Raw genomic sequence first — 27330 nt, forward strand, 5'->3', positions numbered from 1 at the left:
AAACCACACCTGTAGCGCTCACTCTCTCTCTTTGTCCTCTCTGTTTCAGCAAGTGGATTCTTCCACTCTCTTTCTCTCCCTTTCTTTCTTTCTTTCTTTCTTTCTTTCTTTCTCTTTCTCTCTCTCTCTCTCTCTCTCTCTCTCTCTCTCTCTCTCTCTCTCTCTCTCTCTCTCTCTCTCTCTCTCTCTCTCTCTCTCTCTCTCTCTCTCTCTCTCTTCTCTCTCATTCCCCTTCCTTCTCTAAAGGCTCAGACAGAACTCTGCCAGCACTAACTAGAGGTGTTGGGCTCTGCAGAAAATAATCTCGGGTTCAGAAGATCAAACGCTCGGGGTTAGTTCCCGCACTTTTATGTAACCTCTTAAAACCCTCAACACCCCGACGGGCTGAACCTGCCTTCCACGCCAGCCAGGCCTCAGCCAGGCCTCCCATGCTGCAGTTCTGGCTTACTTGTTTGTTTGTCTCAGATTCCCGGCACAGGAACGAGCAGCCCGACCCAAATGCCTAGCCTATATCTGACTGAACAACTGAAAAAAACTGTTGACCGATTGCCCTGGTCGATTCACTTTCAGTCACTGCCACACAAACCGCCTTTTAAAAAAAAGACATTGAGGAGCACTTTTTCATTCACAACTAGTGAACAGTTTTCTTAGTTCAACTGAAGAAGAGAAGGCCACATCTTACATGTATGTTGTTTATTCAGAATGCACTGTTATGTGCTTGTTTATTGACTCGGAGCTGACATGTTTTGCGATGCTAAAACACATCTGTGCCATGCTAAACAAATGCATGTCCTGCTCCAACCCAACTGACCCGTGGTTCATATGAAGAAGACCGCTGCTGTCCATGTGCCCGGGTCGTGTCGGTTGCGTATTAGCGTGTGAGAGCTAGGTGGTAGGATGAGTAGCAGAAGCCTCTTAGTGGAAGATTCTAATAAAACGAAACCACCGCGAGACACAACGAAGGAGACAGACATCAAAGTCTGATGGAATTACGCTGGCTGTTTGATCTCACTCACATTTTCCTCTCTTCTTAACATCTCTCCGGCTCGCTTTTACACTCTGGTCTTCATTATACTCCTCTCCCCTCCGAATCATTTACAATCTATCAGGGTCCCACACGAGATGGGGAATACAGCATCGATGTCAGACCAGCAGAGAACAGTCACCGTCAGCCGTGTCTCTGAACAATATTCATTTATCCCTTCACAGTTATGTATCTGAAGCGGGCCAAGTTTTTGCAGGGTTAAGGTTACTCTCGGTTGCTACAACTCCACTTTCCTTGCTCCAGAGTTTTATGACTCACATTTTGACAAATGAAATGTGAGCCCACTGGTGTCTCAAATCAAATAAATTGATGACCATAAAGAGAGCAGTTACAAAACCATTGCGAAGCCTTATGGTACATTTGGGGGGAATACTACTAAGGGTTTTGGCTGCTGTGTAAAGGTTTTTTTTGTGAGCCATATTCTGACTCCGTTGATCACTGTTTGCTGGGTGCTGGTGCGGTTGTTTAAACATGTTCTGGTGGGTCTTTAAACATGCTGGCAGTGTTGCGTTGACTCAATCACTAAGCTTCAGAGATCCAGCCAGCAAGGACGGCAGCAGTGGAGGTAGCTCTTACAGGTCTTCAGTTGAAACGTTTTCTTTGGCATGCACACCAATCAGCAGAGCAGATGCAAACCTTTTAACTGTTATGGGCTGTTCTGCAACACGTTCTCTGAAGTGAAGTCCAATTTTAGTTCAGATCAGTATAAGGACTTATTTATAACGCCCCCCCTGTGATATTCTGAGTATTAGAGTTGTGTGTGTGTGCGTGTGTGTGAGTGTGTCTGTGTGTAGTGTGCGTGTGTGTGTATGCGTGTACATGTGTTTGTGTGAAACCTCAGAGAGACCAGGACACTTGTGCCCGTGGCGTCTGTAAGAGCTCGTGACTGGGCCTGTTTAACTCTGCTAACAGAGCACCCATGCCCAAATCCCATCACGCAACCCACAGATGGCCCCCAGAACAAACAGGACTGCACCGAAACCAACAAGGAGCAACAATAACCCCCCACCCCTAGAGCACAGTCACACACACACACACATATACACGTACAAACATATACATACTGTACATTCACACAGACACACACAAAAAACTAGTGGAAAATCATACAAAAACACAACTCTGAGTTTGGGTTATATCCCGTTATAGGTGTTGGGTCATTCAAGAGTCCTGTAAAGTTGATACCACTAGTGGAACATCCTCAAGAGCTAATCGAAAGGGCAATATAAAGGGTTTGCTTAGTTACCTGCAAGCTCCTAGACCTATGGCAATAACAATCTAGCCCAATGATTTTTGTTTTAAATCAAAATCATTAAACATTCAAAGACTGGATTCATTTTAAGGTGTGGATTCCTGATAAATCGTCCTGTTTTTTGTTTAAAGTCGTAATATTTTGAGACAAACATGAAACAGAATATGATGTCCCTTGGTGAGCCAAAAGTTAAATCAAGTCCCATGGAGTCTTTACGTTCACGGCTAGGCTTGAGAATTCCCTTACACCGACATGCATCGTGGGCTCTGCACTTCAAAGAGCCAAAGGAAAATATATAAATACAAAACTATTAGCCAACTTGTTATCTTAAGTTAACATTTCAAACACACCACGGAGTGGATCATGTTTTGAATCCCCTCTCTGTAACTCGAATGTTGATGTTGTTTTTCTAATGCTGCCGAGGCCAGCCATGGTGCCACAGCTGCTAAATCTTCAACACCCCCAGAAAAGAGAGGCTACACAAACAAGCCAGGGTCAATCGGAACACACGCTCCCCCAGCCAGTTGGGCCCTCGATCACCGGCAGCCCCTCGCAAAGAGACATTTAGTGTTTGCCCTTCAACAGAGCAAACTACAAACACAGGTCTGGTGTCTGAGACGAGGTGAATATGGAAGCGCACGCAAGGAAGGAGCATCGAGGACCTTTGAGCAAAACCCTCTCTTTGCTCCTCTCGTCTCCGTCCAGTGCCTGAGCCATGACCCAGACTCAGTTTTATTGGGGAGACGTTTGTAAACCGAGGCGTTTTGACACGGTGAACTTAGTCTACATGGGTGATTCTCCGTGTAGACATGTTACCACTTCATTAAACAAACCAGGAGCTCCAACAATAACAGGAATCTTGAACACGCATAGCGATGAGACCAATTATCCTGGATGGAACCCTAAACCACATGACACCGCCCTGGGTTGTCTGTCCCAAAGGTTATTTCAATCTCAAACATTTATTGGACGGAAATCAAAAATCTTGTGCTTTTTTTTTTAAATTTTTACCCACGATATTACATGTATGAGCAATAAACATGTTTACAAGTTACATTTATAAATGTCCTGAATAACAATTTCTGCGACTATTTTTAAACACACTGCTAACTGCATCGTAAAAAAGCACATGAATCAGATGAACGATACTCAAAAGAAGAAAAAAACATCCTCTCCTCTGAAAAGCTGGGCCACATTATAAAAAGTACGGAAAGCTGTTAGGGGAACAGTTCGATGTGGGTGACCACAACTTCGAGGTTGACCAGAATAGGCCATAAAGGAATAATGAACCACGAGCTTTGGCGGCATCAAGGCATGCATGTCAAAATCAGCTAGGACGAGGGAAGACTAGGCTATTACTGTACGACGCAACTCATAACAGTGAAGCCAACTTCCGCTGGGCAATCAATCAACTACATTTGATCTGGTCATTTAGTAAATAACTCCTCTTTTTCAATGCACGGTGACAACCGCAGGCCCATAAATGTGTTGGGTTGTAGGAGATTGGCCTTGAAGCAACTGAGAACGTATTAGAGTTCTGAACACCACAACACTTTCATCCATGACCACAATCCCTTCTTCATGCAAACACAAACCGCTGGGAGACACATCTCTGTAATCATCACATTAGCTCAAACACCTGTTGTCATGTGAGGGGAGGAGGGGAAGAGGAGAAGGGGGAAGGGGGAGGGGCGCCTGTATTAAGGGCACTAGATTTGTCGAGCCTTCTGCTCTTTCACGCTTGGTGCTTGTGAAATGCAACCCGAGCGGATTGGATGTTGAAAAGGATTTGGTTCCATCTGCTCCAATCAGAGACAAGAAACAGGCGAGCAGCGACATGGTGACACCGCTCCAGAGAAGAAACAGACCCTGGCTCACTTCAAAGAGCCCAAGGGGATGCTTTTAAAAAATCACACCGGCAATAAACTACAACAGAAGTTCATCGGTTTTCCACAACATGAAAGGAAGTTTTAAAGTTGAGTCTTTTTGAGCGGTCCCCCCGCCCCTTGAAGACACCCTTTCAGGCTGACACATAATACACCAGTAACACTTACTTAAGAACAGTCCAGCTATTTACATTTTAAAGACAAGACGTCAGCATTCCTCCACCCTAATGTAATGGAGAAACATGTCCCTAAGTGAATGGTTGGAATGAGAAGTCTTCAAATCTACAGGTAATCACGTAACAGATCACCGTGAGGACAAAGTGTTTTGTGGGCTAGTGATGTATTACTGGATGACATTCAGACAGACTATTTAGTCTCCTAAGACTTCCTCCGAATGGAATAGATACAAACAGTCAGAGCCATCTATCAAGGACTCTGGTCACCAGCAGTGTTTCCTTTGGCATGGAAGTAGAAGACGTTCCGGAGACAGGAGCCGGAATCCTCCTCTTTTTGTAGGACTGAAATAATTACAGAAGGGACATGAAAGAGGCGCCCTACCCCAGTGTCAGCCTCAGTACATTATCCTCATGAACACTCCACTGGTAGCCCAGGACACCTCGCAGCAAACAACATATACAAGACCGACCCACTTCTTTTTAACCACGTGACACTCAGATGATTTGGCATTTTTGATATATGATATAGCTTTGGTGGTTTTCTTATGTTTGTCTTTGACGGAGCAAGTTGAATCGGTGGAAAGTTCAAATGAAGATGAGTCAGATGTGTTACTGGTCTGTTACAAAGGGGAGGCTGGCACTCCAAACAACAGACAGGTGACAACTCTAATGTCTTAGGTTGTGTGACTAAAATTAGAATTAGGTCCTCGACAGCTGTAGCTCCCTCCTGAGGTAACTCCAAGAACCACAGGAAGTGTATTACCTTCCAGCTCTACATATCCTGCCATCAGTCTGGAAAACTCAACACAAGATCAGTCTTAATAAGTACACTTTTGAATCTTGGTCTGGTATGTTAAGTTACTGCAGGTGCTACAATATAGGATTTGCAGCTTTAAGATTGCGATGGACTGTGGATTGTGACGTTTGTCAGTCGATGCGTACTTTTACAGTCTGTAAAACCAGATTGGTTTGTAGTTGTATTTGACATAATACAGCAGTCAGTTTTGCTTGGCAAATGTCATGCATATTTTCTATTTTATTTTTACATGAAGGAATTCCTTGGCCGTCCCTGTGCCCCGCTTTTCATGCTACACGTTGGGCACTCACTTGGTGCTGAGAGAGAAATGAGAGGTAAAGATGACAAAGCATTCTGCAAATTACAAGGCCTCCTGTTTACTATTCCGGGCTTTAAAAGCGACATTCAGTCCAACATCCCAGAGAGCCTTGAAGACGTTTTCTCTCAGTTTCCTTTCTCTCTCTCGAGACAAAAAACACACCACAGTCTATTGAAAGTACAGGGCGCAAAAGAGAGACCATAATTACAGCAGAGGACAGTCTCTACTGAGGGACTTCCATGTTCTCATCTTCCATTGGTCTCTCACATGCTCTGCTCTGGTCTCATTTAGAAAAATTTCTCATTCCAACAATGACTAAATGAGCCACTAGCGTAATGTTTGTGTATTTAGGATGCTTTCAGGACTCAAGAGGACTCAGCCAGGCCATGTCGATCATAAAAACGACAGTAGAGTCAACATCCACGTCCAGGTTATGCCCCCACTGATTGTACTTCCACGTACAACAATATTGTCATCTGATACACAGTGTAAGAATCTTGGTGAAAACTTCCTGGTTCCCTGATCCTGTTTTATATTATTCTTGGGATGCCTATATCTGTGGGCATGATTAGAAACCAACCTATCCATCAACTTCCTACCCATGCAGATTTGTGAGGAGAGTGAGTTGTTGGCTTGCCCTGATAGCTAGAAGAACATCTCCTGATAGACACTCCTGACAATGGCAGACTTTATATTTGTTTTCTTCTGCCTGCAGAGTAATTTTTTCTCATACTGTTTCTAATAGACTACAGCAAGCGGCCCAGCCAAAAGAGCAGGAATCCTAGCAGCCTCTCTGTCTCTATCAGAACTTCTCTCTCCCTGACACTGTAGAACAGCCATTATTGAGCTTGGACAGACTCACTGCTGTTACTCAGTGGCACGACTCAGGAGGAAAAGAAAACAGATTTCACACAAATGGGTGAAAATCTGGCTTGATGTTCATGAATGTGTTCATTCAATTCCCCAAGAAGTTGGAAAACCAAACCAGCGGATGGTTCAGCGTGAACATTTCGTTAACTTTCTCATTCCATTTCCTCCGATTGGGAAAGGGCAGGTCAGATATCAGCTCTAAGGTTTGAATCAGAGTTGGAGCTAAGACCATGACTTGTCTCCTCTGCCATATAGTGGCTGTATGCCTGTGCTTGTGTACATGTGTGCGGCGGCGTGTTTGGGGGTGTGTATGTGCGTGTCAGCGAGAGCGTGTGCGTGTGTGTGTGCGAGAGTGTGTGTGAGCGTGTGTGCAAGCGTGCCTCCCTGAGGCTGCCCCTCCCTCCCTCCCTCCCTCTCTTCAGCGGATATCAAAGGGGCTGTATTTACAGTTATCTCTGCTCGGCTGCGCCACGGAAGCAATCAGCGTGGGTCAAGGGTCAGTCCTCTGGCCTGGGACATCAACACAAGCGACTGACGAGGACTTCAAAGGGAAGAAGTGATCCTCTGGCTGGCTGTTGTTCTAGCTGGGGACCTCTGGACACCATAATCAGGAGTGTAGAGGGGACAGTGAGGAGAGAGCAGTGATATATGTGTGCGTTTGTATGTGCGTGTGTGTGTGTGCGTATGCATGTGTGCGTGTGTGCGCGTGTGTATTGTGCTGTAGGGAGGAGGACCACTCATGTCTGTGAGAGAGCGACTACCTTTGAATAATTAGAGCCACCAAGATCAAAGAACATGCGCTGGTTCGGTCTGCTTAACCTCCGTAACACAGAAACCAAGCAACAACAACCAAAAAAAGCGTCATTTTATTTCGTCCTGTTGTTGTTCCTCTGGATGGCGAAACCCAAAACCATGTCAAACATAATGGAAAATATTTGAGGTCTTCTTTTATTAACCAAGAACAGCTTTGATGTTTGACGTCTTTATTTGTTTTAGAAGAAGAAAGAGAAGGGGCTACATGGCATGCGAGCACTCTTCTTTTGCCGAGCAGAGACAAAAAGGGAGAAATGAATGATATGGGACCAAAACAGATCTTTCCCTCATTCTAGATAATCAATTAAACATCATTATTAGGCCTTTCAAGAAAGCCAAGATCAGACCCTGGTGCTGAAGGATCAAAGTGACAACATTTAGTTTGAGCACAAACCCCCGACTGCTTCTGGGAGTCTAAATTGCGTCCTCTTTCACGTAAGCTCAATGATGTTTGCTGACGAGAACTCCCTGTTAAGAAAACGCTACGTACAGAAAGTCTTTCTGTGACACTGTCATCAGTTTCAAGTCTGTTGACTTGCAGTAATGACAGCATTCCATGCATACAATCATGTTCGTAAGTGTTGATCCTTCAGTTTTTTCTTCATTAAGTTTCCCATGAGCTGCTAGAATAATGATAGAATAGTAAAATAGTAGTAGTAGAGTAGTAATAATAATGAGACAAACACGAGAGGTCTGGCAAACTGTCTCTGACGACTGTCTTCAATTGGACTGGCCCTCTGGAGGACTGTAAAACCTCTCTGTTATTGTTCCCCATGAAATATCCACACGGCTCCAATTAGTTTCTACCCAGGGCCACTAAAAACGTATCTTTATCTGGAGAAAAGTTATCTATAGTAGAAGCTGTTGCCTTTTTGCTGAACAGAATGGCATTGTTATGGCAATCATACTTGCTCCACTGGAACTACACAAATCATACAGACATTGTAGTTTAGAACCAGCAGTTTGCTGGTGGTTTGGTTTTTTTGCATTACAACTTTAAAGGTGAGAAAAATTACTCGTATGTGACTTGTATTCCATGTGGATTCGAGACTGGAAAATAAATCAACATGCATTTTGACCTGCCGTTTTGTAAGAAAGTCCAAAAGAGCATTCCAGCTATCAAAGGCACAAACCACAGATCTTTTCAAGCTTATGTGTTTTGCAATTGGACACTTCAGATGCTTAGCAACAGCATGAAAAGGGCCCTCTTCAGCTTGCTGGTGCTAAGGAATGGGTGTGTATGTTTTTGGGGATGGGGCGGGGGGGGGCATAGACAGGGTGATTGTGGGGAAGCAGCCGCCCAGCAGCCGCCCAGCATTGCAGCAGTCAGCATTTCAGGGTGGTCAGGTAGAGGGTGTGGGACGGTTAGAGAGAGGCTCCTTCAGTAAACCTAGCCCATCTGCTACACGATACGTCTTACCTTAGCATCTGCACTAGCCCTCAGTCTCTTGGCCTGTGGTGGCTTTGCCAAGACTAGGGACAAGGGATCTTGGAGAGCTACTGGCACGTGGTCTGGATTAGTCAAATTGCAGCTTCAGCAGATAAAGCATCTTATAGTCTCTGGCCTGGGCCCAGAGAAGGCCACAAAGGTGGAGGTGGAACTCTGTCTTGGAGGGGGAAGTGGAGGTGGAGGCCACGTCATCTTCTTCAGTTTCATGGGTAGAGGAAGGTGCTGCCACGCGTCTCCTTCTAGAGCTCTCTTTTGGACCCATCCTCTAGTGGGCTGTGATGTTGCCCAGTGCTGCTGCTGCAGTGTTCTTCAACTGTCCTGTCAAGGGCCGCGTGTTCCTGTGTGGGACAGTCCCAGAGCCGCCATTTCTTATTTGGAACAGCAGACGCTCTGGGCTTGAATGTAGTCAGCTCAGGTCAGAGGAACAGACGGTACTACTCAACTACACACAGACTTGATCAGTTTGCTGCCTTACTGCGGCCACTGTGTCAGTTTGGACACCTACTTTAGTAGCACATCCACACACACCCACCCACACACACACATTCACACTTACACAGCTGTGACATGCCAAAAGGGGATATTTGAACAGTGAATAACCTGGGAGAGGAAAACGCCCCCATTCAATAAGATTCACACACTCCCCAATCTCCAACCACAAAAAAGAGGAATAGAAAAAAGCAGAGCAACAATATTATGGTGTCCACTGTGTGCCTACCCCCAGTGAAAACATTTCTTTGAGAGTGGTTCTGGCCCACCTCTTCTCTCGTGTAAAAACACAAAGCCAAGTGTTCTCCGACAGCTGCGGGGCGGACGCCCCTTGGAGAACAGAAGGAGAGCTTTGAAGAACTTGACCTTCTGGAACAATAAAACGCCATCATCAAACGTACTCCTGAGACAGACCGCTGACCCTCACATCCCACTGCCTGAGATGATTCATGTTCGACTTTAGGGAGCTGTGTGTGTGCGTGTGTGTGTGTGTGTGTGTGAAAAGTGTGTGTGTGTGTGTGCGTTTGCGTGTGTGTTTGTCAGTTTGCTGAAATGCAAAGACCATGTGGTTTGGGGGTTTTAACCATGGTTGTACATGACAGATCTTATTGACCAGAAATCCTTTCCATGGCACACTCTGTACAGTCTCATCTCTAAATCTCAACCCTTAATTGTGTTATTGATCACACAGATTCAGGACTATATATAAGGTCAGCAGTCCAAAGCACACACTGTCCAAGACCAGTCCAAAAATACATGTAATCTGTACACAAAACAACATTTAAAACATAGTTTACAATTTGAAAGTCACCCATTCTTTGTGGTTGGACTGTCAAGATATGTTATAGTGTAGATGTATACTGTCTAAATGTCTCCCAAAGCAATATTCAGGGAGATATTTCCTTTCTCCAATTCCCCAAATAAAGGTGCCTAGCTTTTTTGTATTTTCTGATAGAGAGACGAGTGCAGATGAAGAGGGAAGGTGGAGGGTGGTTGCAGGTTGAACTGCAAACTCCAGACCAAGACTGACCTGCTGAGACAGGGAGCTCCTTGACTTCTAGGTCAAGGAAAGACAGCAGCCCCTCTCCCTTTGACAGCAAATGGAGGACGTCCAATCATTTACCACCTCATTCAGGCTGTGCCAAGTGGCAGTTTGTTTTGAGCTCAAGGTCAAACACACAAGTTCTGAACACTCCAGTCTTGTGGGGGGTCACATAAACATTTAAAACTAGTAACCTTTCAGTCAATAACTGGCATCAAGTTGATGTTAGTTTTGTAATTGAATAACAACACATACATCTGTATGGAATATATTTGTTGTGAATTTTCTGTCAGAAATGTCAGAAATCCTAGTTGACATACCTACTGACTGTATCTTTAAACTCAGAGAGAAGGTGTTTTCAAAGCAGCTATGCCAGCTGGGTGCTCATCACACTGAGGTCCACAAGCACCCCATCGCCCTGCACATGTTAATCTTTAGAGGGCACTCACGGAAGTGGTGTTGACAGCCTAGATTTGAGGTCGAGGGAGGGGGGGGCAGGGGTCAAGCACTTCCTGCTGACATGAAAGCACATCCAAGCACACCTTGCTCTTGCTATCTGTCGTCTGCCCCCCCAACCATCTGTACCTACACAATCTGGGCCTCATCAGGCCCAAACAAAAGCCATGTGTTAATTACCTTTGAAGGTGTAATGACTTCAGGCCTTCAGCCGATCTTCATCTGGTTTTAAAGTGAGGGCCAGGGAACAGGTTACGCTTCAGACATCTTACAGTTGTCCTCTCCTCTCTACCTGGCTGGTGTGCTTTCAGTTTAGAGGGATAAGGAGAACTCAGTTCAAATCCTGAACTCACATCGGTTCCAGGAGGACCACAACTGCTTGAGTTTAACATTTGAGCGAGTGTTTTGGTCTTTAATTGATCATTTTTAGAGATATCTTGGACTGTTGGTATCGGGTCCCCACCTGTGTCACAGATGTCTGTAGGAATCTAGTTAGACTGACACAGTTTGTCTTTCACATAGGTGCTTGTTGCAGTGCTGAGAAATACACACACATTCTTAGCATTATGGTTTACAGACAGCTTTAATGTTGATATAATGTCAATATGTAAAATTTACTGACACCTCTTTACCATATTCATTTTGTGCTTTTTTGTTACAGTCCAGTTGTCTTGACCTACAAAAGATAAGCATCGTCTCCCAACAAACAACCATCTCATGTGGTAAAGAGGTGTTGTTTCTGAAGGAAACCCCTATTTCCTGTTCCCAGGTGCAGACAAGTTGGATCAGATTAAAGCCAGATTGTGTGTCAGATTTGTAAGATTCCTGCTGCAATCTGTTCATTAGTCATCACAAAAACAAATTGATGCGCTCTGATGTCGGCTGTTCTTCACTATGGCACGTTCATGAGCAAAGCCTGAGTAACACTCTTGTTCCCGCAACTGACTCTCTCCTTCCTGCCACAGCAAAGAAGGAAGTGGACGCTTTATTTCCACACAGATATATTACCTTGTTTTTGAATAAATGTTTCCATTAGCTAACCACAGGTGACCTCAAGAGCACAGTGGAGCTCTTTTCAGGAAGGCATGTGGACCACAGAGACTAAGAAGGCTTTGAGGATAGAGGGAGGAGATTCCCACGTTCTGCGTCTTGTCTCAAGATGCCTCTTGCCAGCTGAAGCCAGAATCCTTAAGTATTGTTGTGTCAGTTCAGTTAAAGCTAATATACCAGCTCCTGTTAACCCTGCTCAACCTTTAAGTCAAATGAGACGCAGATATACACTACCCCTCCCTCTCTCCCCCCCCCCCCCCCCCCCCACACACACCCTTCACTCAGGATAGGTAAACACAGTGACCTACCTTTTTAAGCAGACATCCACTCTTTTCCTTACATAAAATCATAAATCAACAGTCACCGATTTCAGTTTTATTGACGGACAGAGGGCCAGCCACAAACACCTCTTGATCCCCAGCTCCAGGGAAGTCCAGAGGAGAGGCTGTCAGATGTGGGCAGAGATCTGGTGGGTGTAGCTCATACCCGTTGCCCAGGCTGCCCACAAGGATCACATAGCCTAGGCCCAGGCCCCAGAGGTGAAGACAGTCGGAGACCTGTGAAGGTGGATGGAGAAAGAACACAGCAATCCTGGTCTGAACAACTTGGCTATAAATATCTACCTCACGTTGCAGTTTCCTATTCGGCAGCCTTTTAAGCTTCTTCCTTGCGATTTCTTACTGGAATTCAGTCAAAGGAAAATGCTGTGTCCATTGAACATATGAGTTGTGTATGGGTGTACTTTTCTTCCCATGAGAAAGTCCCTGAATTGTCATTTTACAGGAACCACTGAGAGTTTTTTTTGTGTGTCCATCTTTCAGAGGTTTTTATTTTGTGTCATTAAGATTTGTGGCTGTGTGACATTAGACACAGCCCCACGGTGGGATGATAAACTACACTAAACCTCTCTGTAAAATGTGTAAAAGTCTTTGTAAATGGTACAATCCTTTCCACTCTAACAGATGGGAATTACCTTATAAAACATGTGACTATCAACACCTAGTCTGCACATGTGCTTGCTGTGTACCACTGGCAAGCACAGACCATCAAGGCAGATGAAGCAGGGCTGATCATTCCAGCTTCCAGAGAGAAAGTTCCCAGGCCTGGACAAGCCTGTGGAAAGTAATCAAGTAGCAGAATGATGTCACTGTGATGAAAGGGGAGCTGTCAGACAGTTGGCCGGGATGGGTGCACTCTGGCACAAGACGGAGTCTGCTTCACCAAAATATGACATCAAGACAGGTGCCAGGCCAAGACAGAGCCTGGCACAGAGCGCTGCCGTCTCTGATTACGGTAGTCCCGTCTTCTTGGTTGGCACGATGGATGAGGAACGAAGGGATGAAGGATGAAAGAAGATTCTGGGATGGTGTGAAGTAGATGGGTCTTGGGTTGTCAAGGCAATGGTGCTGATGTAAAGTGATGGTTCAATGTGTGATGTTCATTGGAAAAATGTGTGCATGTGTGCATGTGAGAAGTGTAAAGTACCAGAAATGTATATAGCTGCTAGCATTCAAGTGTCCATGCATTCGAAAAATACTGTAATTATTAAAATATTTAAAATATTGGAAATTGAACTTCGTTTTTACCATAGGAGAAGATAACCTTTACTGAGGATGCATTCTGTCAGGTTAGGCAGGAAACAGGTCTAGTAATGATTGGCTTTTCCATGTCCTCTGGCGAAAATCTGCTGCATAAACACAACGTCTCCAAAACAAAAGGGTCTGATTTTGCCGTCTCTATGGAGATGCCGAGCGGAGGGGAAGAATGGCTGCCTCTTTTCTGATAATCATAGTGTTGGATGATAATGGGTCTCAACTCCCTCCTGTCCCCCACCTAGGACAGGGCATCACAGAAGGTTCCGGTGATTCAGGTTCCCGGTATGAGTGGAAACACCTAGAGGAGAGGCCCTGAACTCGCGCGCAGGTTACACCACCCGCCTACCCCACCAGCCCACCCCACCGTCATCACACACACACACACACATGTGCATGCGTGCACACACACACATGCTGTCCACACACGCATGCACACAGGTACACACGTCACACATGAACATATCACAGGAGCAACACAGCAACATAGTAAGAGATAACAGGTAATTCAAGACTGTAACTTCGACAGAAGTTCTGCAACAAAACGTCCAACCTGAACTTCACCTATGAAACCACAGACCTTATCTGAACAACCGCTTGGAGACCACTAATGAAAGCTGTCCCATCTTGAAAGAGGTTTCTTTTTTATCAAACAGGGCATCATCTGCAACCAATAGAAGGTCTCCTCTCAAAGAATGAGAGCCTGCTGGACAGATGTCTCTCCTGCCTATCCTCTTACTCCCTCCATTGAAGTCCAGGTCTTAGATGGCACCTCCTTACTCAAGCCAGGATCAAGGTTGTTTTCTAATGTTCTGGGTACTACAGGGAACATGTGGTGAGGGGACATGAAAGGGGCTCTACTATATGTTAACACAAGAAATCTCTGTAAATGTTTGTTTGGGGGTTTAAACTGACGTTTAAATGTAAAATTTGAGACACTTGCTTCCGGAATGTTCTAAAGAGGATGTGGGTGGGAAATGTCAGAGACTATAGTGGATAGATGAGTAAGACATGATGAATCAATATATGGATTAGACTTAATGTCAAATCTAACACGTTCTACTATTACTTTGGCATATCATAAATCCAGTCATTTCATCATCTTGTTTAACAATAATACATATATGACAATATAAACATTCTGTCGGCAAGTAAACTCTGTGGTAAGCTTTCTATCTAGAAACAGGGCATTGAAATTTAAACCCAGGAAGAATTTAAAAGTTAATTATCATATTACCCACAACGTCTCTGGATGTTTCAACAACTAATTCCCAACACCTGACACCCATTCATCAGATTTCCGTTTCTCTTTTGGTTCCGGGTTTTATCAGATTTCCACACTTTAACACTTTGTGCCGTAAGACCACTAAACCAAAGGTCAGGTGGAACGGTGACCCCCACAGGATTTAGTGGTGAACCTGACCTACACAGCTCCTAACCTGTGATAACACAGAATAGTCTCTTTAGATGGTACCATACCCAGTAACTACAGTATGGATTCAAAAGGGGTGGCATTTTCAATCTGAAGAGAGAATTCTGTGAAATACAAACGTTTTATAGATGGTGATCTCCCCTTTGTTCTTCCAATGAGGATCTCCACCTGTTTCTGATGATGGGGAGCTGGAGCCTGTCCCTTTCAAGAGTCTGATCCCCCCTGATCTCTTTGATGTAACCTGACCTAACAGTTCCAACTAGCAGGATTTGATGATCACGGATGGACCCTGGACAACGGCATGTGCAAATCAAAACTAACAGGCAAGGGGAGCTGGGAGACGGGGCGATGTGTCAGGAGACCTGGCAAGCTGCACAGACTGAGCGTGCTCCCATAGCTGTGAAGTGTCTAAACGCCAGGCAGGCAGTGTCACATGACCTTCGCTGCCAGCCCAGAGTTAAGCAGTAAAACCTGTGGATCTGTGAGGGCACATGCAACTGATCGGAGATGAAAGACAGGCTTTGACTTTCATAGGAGGGCTGGAGTTGTGGGGGAGGAGGCTCCGTGGGCACTTCTGAGGGACTGCCATCAGAACAGCTGGGTCATTTTCAAATGACCTAATTCTGGGATTAATCCATTCGGACTTGTGGTGTGGTTATTTCTGTGTCTGCTGCACACAGAGGGAGAGGATGATAGAGAGAGAGAGAGAGAGAGAGAGAGAGAGAGAGAGAGAGAGAGAGAGAGAGAGAGAGAATGCCACTGAAAGCCAGAAAAGCTTAGCACCGTGAGTTCAAACAAGGTGCACAGAGAGAAAAAATAGCACGGTGCCATGACAGTAGCAAAGCCCCCAAAACCATTTTTAGCCTCCATTTCCCATATTTAATGTGGCATTCTCAGACCAAATTAGGGAACAGGCTAAAGGTGCAGAGGAGTAAAGGGGACAATGATAGGCAACAAAGGGGGAGGGGGCATCTGAGTCAATGTGCTAAAAAAATTACAGATAGGTGCAGTGCTTTTTTCCAGACATTGTGAATCACCACCATCTGGACAAAATGTCAGCCTTTCGGACACTGGTCATTGATTTGAAACTATATCTGGACATAATGTCAGCCTTCTGGACACTGGTCATTGATTTGATACTATATCTCGACATAATGTCAGCCTTCTGGACACTGGTCATTGATTTCATACTATATCTGGACATAATGTCAGCCTTCTGGACACTGGTCATTGATTTGATACTATATCTGGACATAATGTCAGCCTTCTGGACACTCCATTCATTTGATACCATACAAACAACATACACCCAGCTAAGACACACCACAATATAACCACAAGCCCAATGAGGTGTAGGTTAAGCCAGCCTGCCAGGAGACCATGGATGCTCCATCAAGGCTCCTCTATGTATATCAGGCCTGGGACCGTCTGCCAGTGATTTAAGGGTTACATTTATGTGGATGACGGGTGATAAAATGGAGAGGTATGGGTCAAAGTGACTGGGCTCAGTCAGTGACAGAGCCTCTCCTATAGGATCCAGCACATGTTTTAATCTACCCAAAGCATCTGTTTGAAGTTCTCCAATGAATACCATCAGTCCTGCTAGTGTGACTTTGCATCCAGAATACGTGAGCCCCAAAGCAGATCCCATCAGTTTAGAACATCGGTAAGGATCTCTGCAGTTATACCAAAGGGATGTTTGTGGTCTTCTTGTTTGTTTGGTTGGTTTCATGTCAACAATGTCCTGTCTCCCCCATGCAACACACCAGCCAAGCTCTTATCTGTCTCAGTTATTCAGCTGCACCAACAGTTCCTGGTCTGTCTGTGAGACAGTGGATGTGAGCTGCTTTCCCTTTTACCTATGCACACATACTTCAGGGATCACTTGCTGTTATCGACAAAGCTAATTTAGGACTCGACTCATGCTGTTACTCAACGAAATCAAGAGTTTGCTTTATTTAATAAACAAAATGTGAAACATCACAACTACTGTAGTGTCACCTATTCATAAAGGGAATATTTTCACATCTTTATTTGATTGCATTGATACTCCTGCAGGCCATTGTATGGAGATTAATTTTTTTCTGAACAATTGATTGACAGACAAAGCAGATGTACTTAAATTACACTTAAAGCTGTGCCCACATACCCTCTGAAGGAAATGTGAGCATGTTCAAGTGAATTACTGTTTTACATTCCAACATCGGGCTCCTCGTGGCATGTCAATCATTGAACCGAGGTCAATCACAAGAACGCGTCCCAGGTAATTGTGCAGCTATGAATGAACGTTGTGTGAATGTTGAAGCGACAAGGTTCGGCAGAGTTATGTATCCCACTATCACTGGTCCCCAGGCTCTTTCTAATCTCACTGCGCTCCGGCTGAAAAAGTCAATCTAAGGGATCCCCAAAGTCTATAAAACACTAATACCTTTATGTTTTTATTGTGCGTAACGGTTAATTAGGACATCATAGCAACCCCCTCCCCCCTTCACGCATAGCGGGAATAAACCAATTACCATAGCAATTACCCTGAGAATGACAGTGTTGCAGACCGGGAGCTCTCAACAGGATTGTCTTTTAAAAGCCTCACTTCAGCGACCGACCTTTACAAATGCAATGTTTAGGCTATTCATGTGGCTTTGGCGAAAGTAATCGGCAAATTATTTAGGGGGATTCATTAGGGAAGCCAATGTCAGGTTCCTTTGATGTCATTGAAGGAAACCAAATGATAATGAAATCATTTAAATTAATCGGGATGCCCTTCCTGATTAATGTAGACAAATAGGCTACTAAATTAGTTGGGAAACAAGCTCAGAAAAACCAAATACATGGACACAAATGTTCTTAGTACTTCGTGCCCAAGATTTTTTTTTCCATCAGCGGGAACTCTACTTACACAGTGACGTCTGGAATGGGCCGATTAAAGATTTGTTCCAGAGACATTGACCGACCTTTAAAGAAATACCTCAACCGCAACGGGGCATTCCTCTGTTAAGGTGCGGGCTTCCCTTCAGGATGCTAACCTCGACTAAAATATACAGTAGAGCACGAAGGTTTTGAAGGGGTCTGAGGAGGGAGGGGAAAGAAAGAGTGATGGTTGCTTTGATCTTTAGGGGCCCCTTGTAGATAAAAAGTGTCCGCGTCCCCACTCCTCAGCTACAAACACAACCTGCTCGAGCTACACTTAGTTAACTTTGGGGATTGTTCTGCATGGGAAATTAAGTATCGCACACACAAGGTATGCCTAATGTTTTCTTCTTTTGAAACAGAAACAAGTTGAGCAATTCTGAAATATTTATTGATTCTAGTCCTGCTTTTTTGGTAAATTTAAATACTAATTTGTTGTGAATGATTTGTTCACATAATGTTTTTTGATCAGCCTTTAATTTAATAACTGAAAACATCGCTGGAAGTTGACAAACCAAACTAATTGCGCTCCAGGTGTCCTCTGTGTCTAGGTGTCCTCTGGGACACCTGTGTTTTCCTGTTAAGGCCAACACATTATAACTACAGCATAGCTTAGGCGTATGGTTGCAAAGCCTCTATGATTAACATCCGTTATTTATAATTAATTAGTTGTCAATTATAGAGCGTCAGATGAAAAAGACCAGGGCACAGAAGTGGGCGAGAAATTGAAACGACAGTCTGCAACTATAAAACTTTAACTCAGAGTGAGCTACTGTATTGTTCATATTCAGATTCGCATCAGTTATGCCATGAGATCCTGTGTTTTGTATTTTTTCCCCAATTGATTCTGAGACGAGGGTGTAACAAGAGAATTATTCTCACTCTATAAATTTGCATGCAATGGGAAATAGGCATTTCAATGCCAGTAAAAACCACCACATCAAATGCAACATCGCGGATCAAAAGAGCTAAAGCATGGCAATTTTTCCCTCAATAAATTAAAAGGGGGGAAGTCTGCCACGCTTGATCATGCCCGGAGTCCTGCCCACTTCCATGATTGGCTAAAGAAAGACAGAAGGGGGGAAAGTTTAAATAAAATTCCAGAGCATGGCATGAGAATTGTCATTAACTCGAAGCGTACGCTTGCTTCAGTAGCAGTGACAGTGGTAGTTTGGAGAACATAAAACTTAGAATCCTGTGAACCATACGAAGGAAGGTGCTGCTTTCAGGACACGCGGAGAGGACACTTCAAATAAAATAATATCATAATAGAAAATCCCCAAGAATTGTTATCTAAAATAAACCCTGTTAAGAAGAGGCAACTGCACTTTTGAGGTAAAAGCAGAATAGACTCTTGGCGTCTCCAAACTCGTGCGTAATTGTTTGCCTTTTTCTGGTTTCATTCTCCAAACAGCGAGATCTTCCAGTGGAGAAACAAACTCGGGAAAAAATCTATCAAAGTTAGCGCTACACTGCAGGTTGCACGCGGAAAAGATGACGGCTATGAGATTAGTTTCCTCGATTCTGCTGATAGTACTTTTGCAGTATGGAGTTCTTGGCGCAAGAAGATTCCGAGGTGGTCGTAACCCGCAACCACGGCGGGCACCGCCTTCTCCCACATACCGGGACCGGGGTGACACCACGGAGAGCTTCCCTTTGGATTTCACAGCCGTTGAAGAGAACATGGACAATTTTATGACACAGGTGAAGAACCTTGCGCAGTCCCTTTACCCGTGCTCGGCGCAGAAGCTCGATTATGACATGAAGTTGCACTTTTTGGAGAATACATCAGTCACGTGTAATGACGGGACACCTGCCGGGTATGTATTCGAATACACCTGTATATTGGAGTGGAGGAGGGGGGGGGGGGAAGCTGCGCGCCTACAGTTGAGATTGCCCATAGCTTTGCCACCAAAGGCGTGTTTCAAACCCGATTCTGACATTTCCCTTGCATTATATGTATCAAATCCCTCTGTGAAATTCTTTGACTGTGCTTAAATTGACTAATTGACTTCAAGGAATAAGGGAATTTAAACAAATCAAACATCTGTAGAAGTTAGGTAAGTGATGTAAGATTGACAGATGCTTTGCGTCACAATAGTAGAGCGTGAAGTATTTGTGGAAAGCCACCGCCACGTGGGTATCCCGCTTCATTTCCTTGGGCAAAGTCGGAATGCAGAATTGCATTCTTGAAAGAACTCCCTCTACAGCACAATTTCTTACGCATTTGCCATAGCTTTGGTCTTAAGTGTTGCTTTCTGACGGTTGTCACAAACCAGTACTACTGTGATTATTTATTTTTAGTCAAAAAGAAAATGTTCTTTGACACAGTTGATTACCTTGGTGTCTTCCCTGACTTGCTTCACAATTTAAGGAGTACCATTCGAAATCCTAACATAGGCAACAGTATATTGCATATTAGATGCTTTTTTATTCAAGGCAGGTAATTTCAAAAACACTTTATTTACTAAATTAAATAGGTGTCCATTTGTCAACGAGATACATTGGTTGCCCTCTTTAAGCCAAGGACCTCTGCCTCTCATTCATTGTCTGACCAAGACAAACAGATGGATCAGAGTGCATTCCCATTAGGCCCATATCATTTGAACCTAATATGTTTGACATTCAGTCTATGCCATTCCTATTAGGCAAAAACATCTCAACCAGGTAGTGAAAGCCAGAGGCTAATAATACAATATTATTTTCTAGGGAAAGAGGCAGTTTTCCTTGTAGTTACTACATGTATTGTATTGAGTCTTATTATTATTATTTTGAATTGTAATATCTTCTCAGTTCATTGAGTATGACCATGTTAGCTTCAAGGAATCGTTGTTTAAGTTGTTTCTCATTCATTCCTGAAGGACATTTAGAATTTATGTTAAGGACACATATGAAACATGCATTTTACTTGTATTGGCATGTACAAATATGTTTACTAAGTTACTAAGGATGTAGTACAGTATTATCTGCATCTAATTAATAAATGTGTATCAGTTTAATCCAGTCCATTGAGGAACTATTTAATTGGTGGTGTTATTACCCCCTATAACAGGCTGCCCACAAGGCACAGTCCATTAAAACCTATTACAAGAGAGGACCATGGAGAGTAGAGGTCTTGATACCAATATCTCTTCATGGATTTAGTTTTCCATTTAATTCCAGTGCTAAACCCTTGAAAGTACGCGATAAAGAGCGGTCCCTTTGACCGGTAAAGCTCTTAGCTCTTTAGGAACGCCGTATGAGGACAGCTTAGGGGAGCCAGTCGTTGGCAGACGGCTGTCTCGGCCACCTCAGTGTCTGCTGACAGGACGTTATAATCCCTCCACGGGCCGACTCCAGCTGCAGTTTGATTCACCCTGGAGATCAGCAGCCAGAGCCTGTTACTGAAACACTCGAGCATGATGTATTAGCTCTCTGGTATCCTTAAAGACCAGGCCTCAAGAGAACACAGACTAGGATGTAACATGATGTGTTCTGGCACCAGAAATGATGTTCTGCAAACGTTCTGCAGTGTAAATCAAACAATGTGTAGCGCCTTTCCAAATGGATTGGCATTCTCTACTACTTTTATGGTTTAATCATCAGTAGGACACAGATAGCAAGGGAGTGAATGAGTGTGTGTGAGTGAATGAGTATTGTAACAAACCTCACCCATGCTCCAATCACTCTTCCTTCTTGATGCTGTTACATCTTTGGCATTAAAGTGGAATCTCAGAAGTGTTTATTGCTGTGCAAACAACAACAACAACAACGCCATGTCAGGATCTGTGATATTGTCTTTGAATGTTATATTAAAACAGGGAGAATCGTGCCTGCTTGTTGTGCCAGCAGAACCGGCGATGATGGTATGTGGCTATGGTCTACATCTCCAAAGTAGGTTCTTTGGATCCCAGTGTGAGTTCTAACCACCACTGAGGGCATGTGCTTTGTCAACCCATTGGACACATTGCTGTGTCGATGTCTTTCTACCAAAAGACCGATATTGTCCAGATTAGTAATCATTTTATGCTTCTGAGGCGCACAACTCTTCATGATGCCATTGCTCTCTTGTGGGCAGAGGGTGACATATCTAAGATCCCATTCAACTGATCTTTTACATGAGGAGCTGTAAGACTTACTTGGAGACTATACGTTCTCAAGCAGCCAGGATGTATGTCAATGCCCTCCCCAGTTTCATCATGGCGGGGAAACGTCTGGACTCTGTTTTCATTTCTGCCCAGGCAGGAATGAGGGCAGCCGTGATAGGGTCCTGAAGAAAAAGACGTGTGTGAGGCCACTGTGTCTGAATGGTTAGCTCAGCGTAAACACTGGGACCATGGTTGTCTTCTGCAGTGCCCACGTGCGGGACGCGTGGCTTGGCTAACGCTTAGGCATGGTGTTGTAGGGGCCTGGGGGAGTACTGATGGATGATTCATCTCTGCATGAGTTTCCTCATAAGACAAGCATTCAAACATAACTTCCTGTCTGTTTAGATCAAAGGGACATGTTAAGAGTCATTTCCACCGACACCAATGACTAGAACTACAGTATATATAAATGTGAGACCTGTTCAAACAAAACAAAGGGGCGGTGTTTCCAGACCTCACAGTGTCGGTAATCTTCTGAGTGAGAAGTTTGCCTGATCATCTGCAGTATGTTTACACATGAGGTCACAGCTAGATGGTTCATGCTTATAAACAGTGACTTAATGGAGCAGTGATGTCATCATTCTGCGTTTGTATCTCCTAAATGTGTTGCGTACTTGAATTGCTATGCCATAATACATTTTTGTGGTACTGAGTCAACTTTTTGTTTTTACTATGTGCCTTATCTTTTGATCCAATGTGTTGGCTACATTGTCTATTAGATCTTGATGTTGTTTCTTTCACTTGAAGGTACTACATGAAGGAATCCAGAGGAAGCAGGCGGTGGTTGATTTTCCTAGAGGGTGAGTGTTGTCTAGTCTATTGACTCTTTATTTACTTTACATTTTCTTTCTATATAGAGGTCCTTTTCATGACGGAAACAAAATATTCTGATTGTGTGTGTGTCTGTGTCTCCTGTGTGTGTCTCCAGGTGGCTGGTACTGCTTCAACAAAGAGAACTGCGACAGCCGATACGAGACCATGAGGCGCCTGATGAGCTCATCCAAGTGGCCCCAAACCAAAACAGGTCCGACTCGCCTGGAGACAGGCCTAAGTACTGCTGTCCCTCCGCTCGCACACCACTCGCATCGCACATCCACACAGCCAGGGCTCCGACTCCACGCAGCGTCGGGCGTCTGTACTGGCTCGACACACCACAGTGAATGAAGCAGCCGAAGCAGAGCAAGGGGCTGTGTAATGACAAGGACGGCATCCATGTGTTCTAATGTGCGGTGTGATGCAGACCTACACCCAGTGATGAGGGCAGAAATCAGGCCTACCTGGCTGGCTGGCGCCCTGCTCCCACGCGAGGCCGGCCGCCTGGGCTCTCTCATTGCGGTGTAATAACTGTAATCCAACACTGCGATTATGAGGAGGATGGGGATATGTCTGGGAGGGGCATGATGGATAATGATACATGTTCTCTTGTTGCCTTGCTGCTGTTCATCTCTGCAGGCACCGGGATCCTGTCTCCACTACCAGAGGAAAACCCTCACTGGTGGAACGCCAACATGGTGTAAGTTCCTGTTTGATGGTGGTGTGTAGATGTGTGTGTTTGTAGCTGTGCGTGTGTGACCCAAGGTATGTTTATGTAGAAAAAGGCTGTTGTTGACATTGATGAATGGTTACTTTCCAGGTTAATCCCTTACTGCTCCAGTGACGTGTGGAGTGGTGCTTCTGCCAAAACAGATCAGAGTAAGAGACCACGTATTTCTTCTCGAGTGTGTGTTTATGTGTGTGTGTTGTGTTGGTCACGGTCTCTCTTGTGTTGTTGTGTTGTTGTGTACAGGTGGCTATGCCTTCATGGGGTCTCTGATAATCCAGGAGGTTGTGAAAGACCTGTTGACCAAGGGCCTCGATAATGCCAAGGTTCTGCTGCTAGCCGGGAGCAGGTGAGTCCACATGATGTCAGTCCGTGTGTGCATTCCAAACAAAATGTGTCACTGATATCTATCTGTGAGAACATTGGTGGGCCCGGGCTCACTTTGTGTCCTCCTCTCCCTAGTGCGGGTGGGACCGGGGTTCTGCTGAATGTGGACCGGGTGTCTGAGCAGCTGGAGGGCTACCCTGGGATCCAAGTCAGGGGCCTGTCTGACTCTGGATGGTTCCTGGACAACAAGCAGTACCGCTGCACTGACTGTGTGGACACCATCAGCTGTGCCCCCACAGAGGCCATCAAGAGAGGCATCAAGTAAGACCACATCACGGCTAGAACCAGGGTTGCGAGGGGGGTCGACTACTTTTCCATTTTTACCCACTTGGATTCAAGGTTGAGGTTGAAATTCCAAAAACCTGATGATTTCACAACATTTTGCATCATGGTTTTCACAGTTTTAGCATTTTCAATGTAAACTCATCTCCTAAATTGTGTAAGGTTATGGAGGGTGGAATTCACCTTGACCTTCGCTGACACTAAACCCCTGTTTCTCCATGAGTAGTCTGTCTTTTGAAACTACTGATAGTGAGATCACAGTGGTCAGCCTGAATGTTTTTCTGGCCTTTTTTCACTTCAAAGCCTAACCCTTGACATGTTCCCTTCAGGTACTGGGGCAGTGTGGTGCCAGAGAGGTGCAGGCAGACCCATGAGGGGGAGGAGTGGAACTGTTTCTTCGGCTACAGAGTCTTTCCCTCCATAAAGAGTGAGTGTTGTAAGAGAATATGGGTTCTCATTTCACAATGCCTGTTTTAATGTTATCCCATAACATCAGAATGATTGAGTCGATTGAGTGTGTGTGTGTATGCTGGGGGTAGGAAGGGTGTGTGTGTGTACCGGTATGTGCGTTCATGTTAGCATTTCTGTTTGTGTGTGTGTTTGCAAACACGTAAATGTGTATGTATATGTAGTACATACTGTACACCATGGTATATAAACATACCAGTATGTGTGTGTGTTTTCCTGAAACCACCCTGCTCTGACTGTGTACCCCTACTCCCAGGCCCGGTGTTTGTGGTCCAGTGGCTGTTTGACGAGGCCCAGCTGACCGTGGACAACATCCACCTGACCGGACAGCCTGTTCAGGAGGGACAGTGGCGCTACATCCAGAACCTGGGCATAGAGCTGAGGAACACACTCAAAGACGTCCCGTAAGCTCCAGCTCAGACTTCTCATTCAAACTCACCTTCATATGTTTGTATGGGACATATTTGTTCATTTAGCTGACACTTTTATCCAAAGCAATGTACAAATAACGTCTACGGTAAGAACAGCAGATAGTCAAGCACTATAGTGGTTTGTGCCAAGGAAGAGTCAACGTCAGATACTATGCATGTACATTTGTAGTACTCGTATCGCCCATAGGACACAAAAATACAGGATCATAGTTTATGAAAGTTTAGAGACGGTTATGTAAAAAAATGATATCAATTGTCAGTGCCCTTTGGATCCTTGAATGACATATTTCTAATGAACTGATGTTATTTTTCAGGGCCATGTTTGCTCCAGCCTGTCTCTCTCATGAAGTTATCACAAGGAAGTGAGTATTCTGCCTCAGATTTGTTGTTTTCCTCAGGCTCTATAGTACCTCAAGCACCTGCTAAATTAGTCCATGTATCTTTAATCCAGAATCAGCTGCCTGTGTCATGTAAGGTCTGTGAGCAAGCTGATGGCGCCCTCTTGTGTCTGGTCTAGTTACTGGATCGATATCCAAGTCAAAGGAACTTCTCTTCCCCGGGCACTTCACTGCTGGGACCGCAGTCTCCACGACAACAGCAGGAACAACAAGGCCCCCCCCAAAGGCTGTCCCGTCCACCTGATTGACAGCTGCCCCTGGCCCCACTGCAACCCCACCTGCCCCACCATCCGGGACCAGTTCACTGGCCAGGAGATGAACGTCATCCAGTTCCTCATGCACATGGGATTTGATGTGCAGAAGATGGCCCAGCAGCAGGGCATGGACCCCAGCAAGCTACTGGGCATGCTCAGCAGTGGTAGCTAAACAACTAGGGACATGGTACTGCCAGTCTAAGTCCAGGGGGTGACTGGTGTTTGTCCAGACCCCACTTCTTATACCTCCAGTTCAGCCCTGTACCCCCACCAGAGCCCCTTCCTCATCCCCATCCCCTAGCCTATTCCATCCAGACCTGACCTCAGTTAAAACCAAGGGCTACTCTCCGGTGACCCTTAACCCCAATGACCCCAGACCCTTCACCCAGAAAAGCCTCTCACAACCCAGTACTGTAATGGGTACCAGGGCAACATCCCACCATGACAAGGCACACCTCTCTGCTACTCTCATCTTAAATTATCTTTTGGTTGTAAAAGAAAAGAAAATCACGAATGTAATCCAGTTTTAAGGATGCTCATTGTTTTTTTTGCTGTTTTTTTTTTACATACTTTTATCTGTGTTTATAGTTTTCATTTTAGTCATTGTTAAAAAGGCAAACTATAATGACTTAACAGAGTTGTCTTTGTTAAGTAGTCTATAGAGAGTATATAAAGTTAATAATACAAAGTTTAAGTCTGTTTGCTATTGTTGGGCTCTACCCAAACAGTATTTCTTCTTCAAGTCATGAACAGGCACACAGAAATGGTGTGAAAAGCACTGGATTAAGGAAATGAGACAGCAAGGACTTTACAACAGTAGTTACCTCTGCCTTTATCTAGCACAGTGGAGGATGGAGAAAGAGACACAATAGAGGAGAGAGATAACCACCAGATCTCACTCCCGATCAACTCATCACATTATTGTCACACCAGACTGCTCTACATAAGCTGTTATTTTTTACCTGAACAATGTCAAGTACAATGGTTGTCTGCTCAGCGCTAACCTCATTCTTTAAACGAGCAAAATACCTTTTAACAATGTAAAACTTAAACACATTCCAAAACCTATTATTTTATCATAGGCCTTTTAGATGACATCATCTCGCCTAATTGTGAGCGTCTAGCACGACACAGTGTGACACGAGTCAAATCCATGTCCGCAATAGTCATGTTCAGTAGAATTGAAACAAATTTGGATATGTGGTTCTCAAGGTGAGCCTTGCACAATCCTAGGCCTGCCGCTAGTTTATCCACACACCACATTGCCAAGGCATAGTCAGCAACTCACAAACCCCATCATGACCACTCACACTTAAGAATAATGGTGTTTGGTCTCAGAATGTGGACTTCACATTCTGCTTGATACTCCTCATCTGCTTTCTAGAACAGTCTTTAGATTCAATGCAATTCACGTTCAAAGGGAGATGAATATCATGTATTGGATTATTTTTGAGTATTTGTATAGGTTATATTAAGTGTTCACAATTGTAACTCCCTTCTTGTATTTTTAATAGAAATCACCTTTTAATATAATGACAATGTTTTATGTTAAGGCTTATAAATAATGTTTTAAAGGACCTCTATTTCACAACACACCTGAGAAGAAAGTTATTACTAATTGTAATTTTATTCTGTAACATATTTTTTAACAGACAAAACTCAAGCTACATTGGTAATTTACATATTTATTTTGTTATGTAAATCATATTTATAAGTGCTATTTTCACAGAGAAGTGATTCTTTGTAAATTGTAAATATATTGCAGTTTTTTCTCTTTGTGTTGATTGCATGTCTTTGTATCAGACTTCAAAGGAAAGACCCATTACAAATATTTCAAATGATACATCTTCATGTTGTCTTGTTTTTCT

The 27330-nt window shown here is 44.3% G+C and overlaps 1 protein-coding gene across 2 annotated transcripts; it reads left to right on the forward strand.

Moving 5' to 3' along the window:
* Positions 1 to 17811: 17811 nt before the first annotated feature.
* notum1a (notum, palmitoleoyl-protein carboxylesterase a) lies at positions 17812 to 27299 on the forward strand. 2 transcript variants are annotated; one of them, XM_047037768.1, is made up of 12 exons: positions 17812 to 17906; positions 18990 to 19395; positions 22450 to 22502; positions 22631 to 22726; positions 23155 to 23215; positions 23336 to 23394; positions 23489 to 23591; positions 23705 to 23890; positions 24241 to 24338; positions 24636 to 24783; positions 25125 to 25172; positions 25328 to 27299. In XM_047037768.1, exons 2-12 carry the CDS (start codon positions 19070 to 19072, stop codon positions 25632 to 25634), a joined length of 1485 nt encoding a protein of 494 aa, XP_046893724.1. In that variant the 5' UTR covers positions 17812 to 17906; positions 18990 to 19069; the 3' UTR covers positions 25635 to 27299. The 2 variants fall into 2 exon arrangements, with proteins under 2 accessions (XP_046893724.1, XP_046893723.1); XM_047037767.1 differs by lacking the exon at positions 17812 to 17906 and having other exon boundaries at positions 18666 to 19395.
* Positions 27300 to 27330: the final 31 nt, after the last annotated feature.

This window comes from Hypomesus transpacificus, chromosome 17 (assembly GCF_021917145.1).
Source record: "Hypomesus transpacificus isolate Combined female chromosome 17, fHypTra1, whole genome shotgun sequence".
Lineage (NCBI taxonomy): Eukaryota > Metazoa > Chordata > Actinopteri > Osmeriformes > Osmeridae > Hypomesus > Hypomesus transpacificus.

Coding starts and splice junctions, on each gene's coding strand:
- notum1a (XM_047037768.1), top strand. CDS start 19,070: ATGACGGCTATGAGATTAGTTTCCTCGATTCTGCTGATAGTACTTTTG. Junction 22,503..22,630: donor GTGGTTGATTTTCCTAGAGG/GTGAGTGTTGTC, acceptor GTGTGTCTCCAG/GTGGCTGGTACTGCTTCAAC. Junction 23,592..23,704: donor CTGCTGCTAGCCGGGAGCAG/GTGAGTCCACAT, acceptor TCCTCTCCCTAG/TGCGGGTGGGACCGGGGTTC.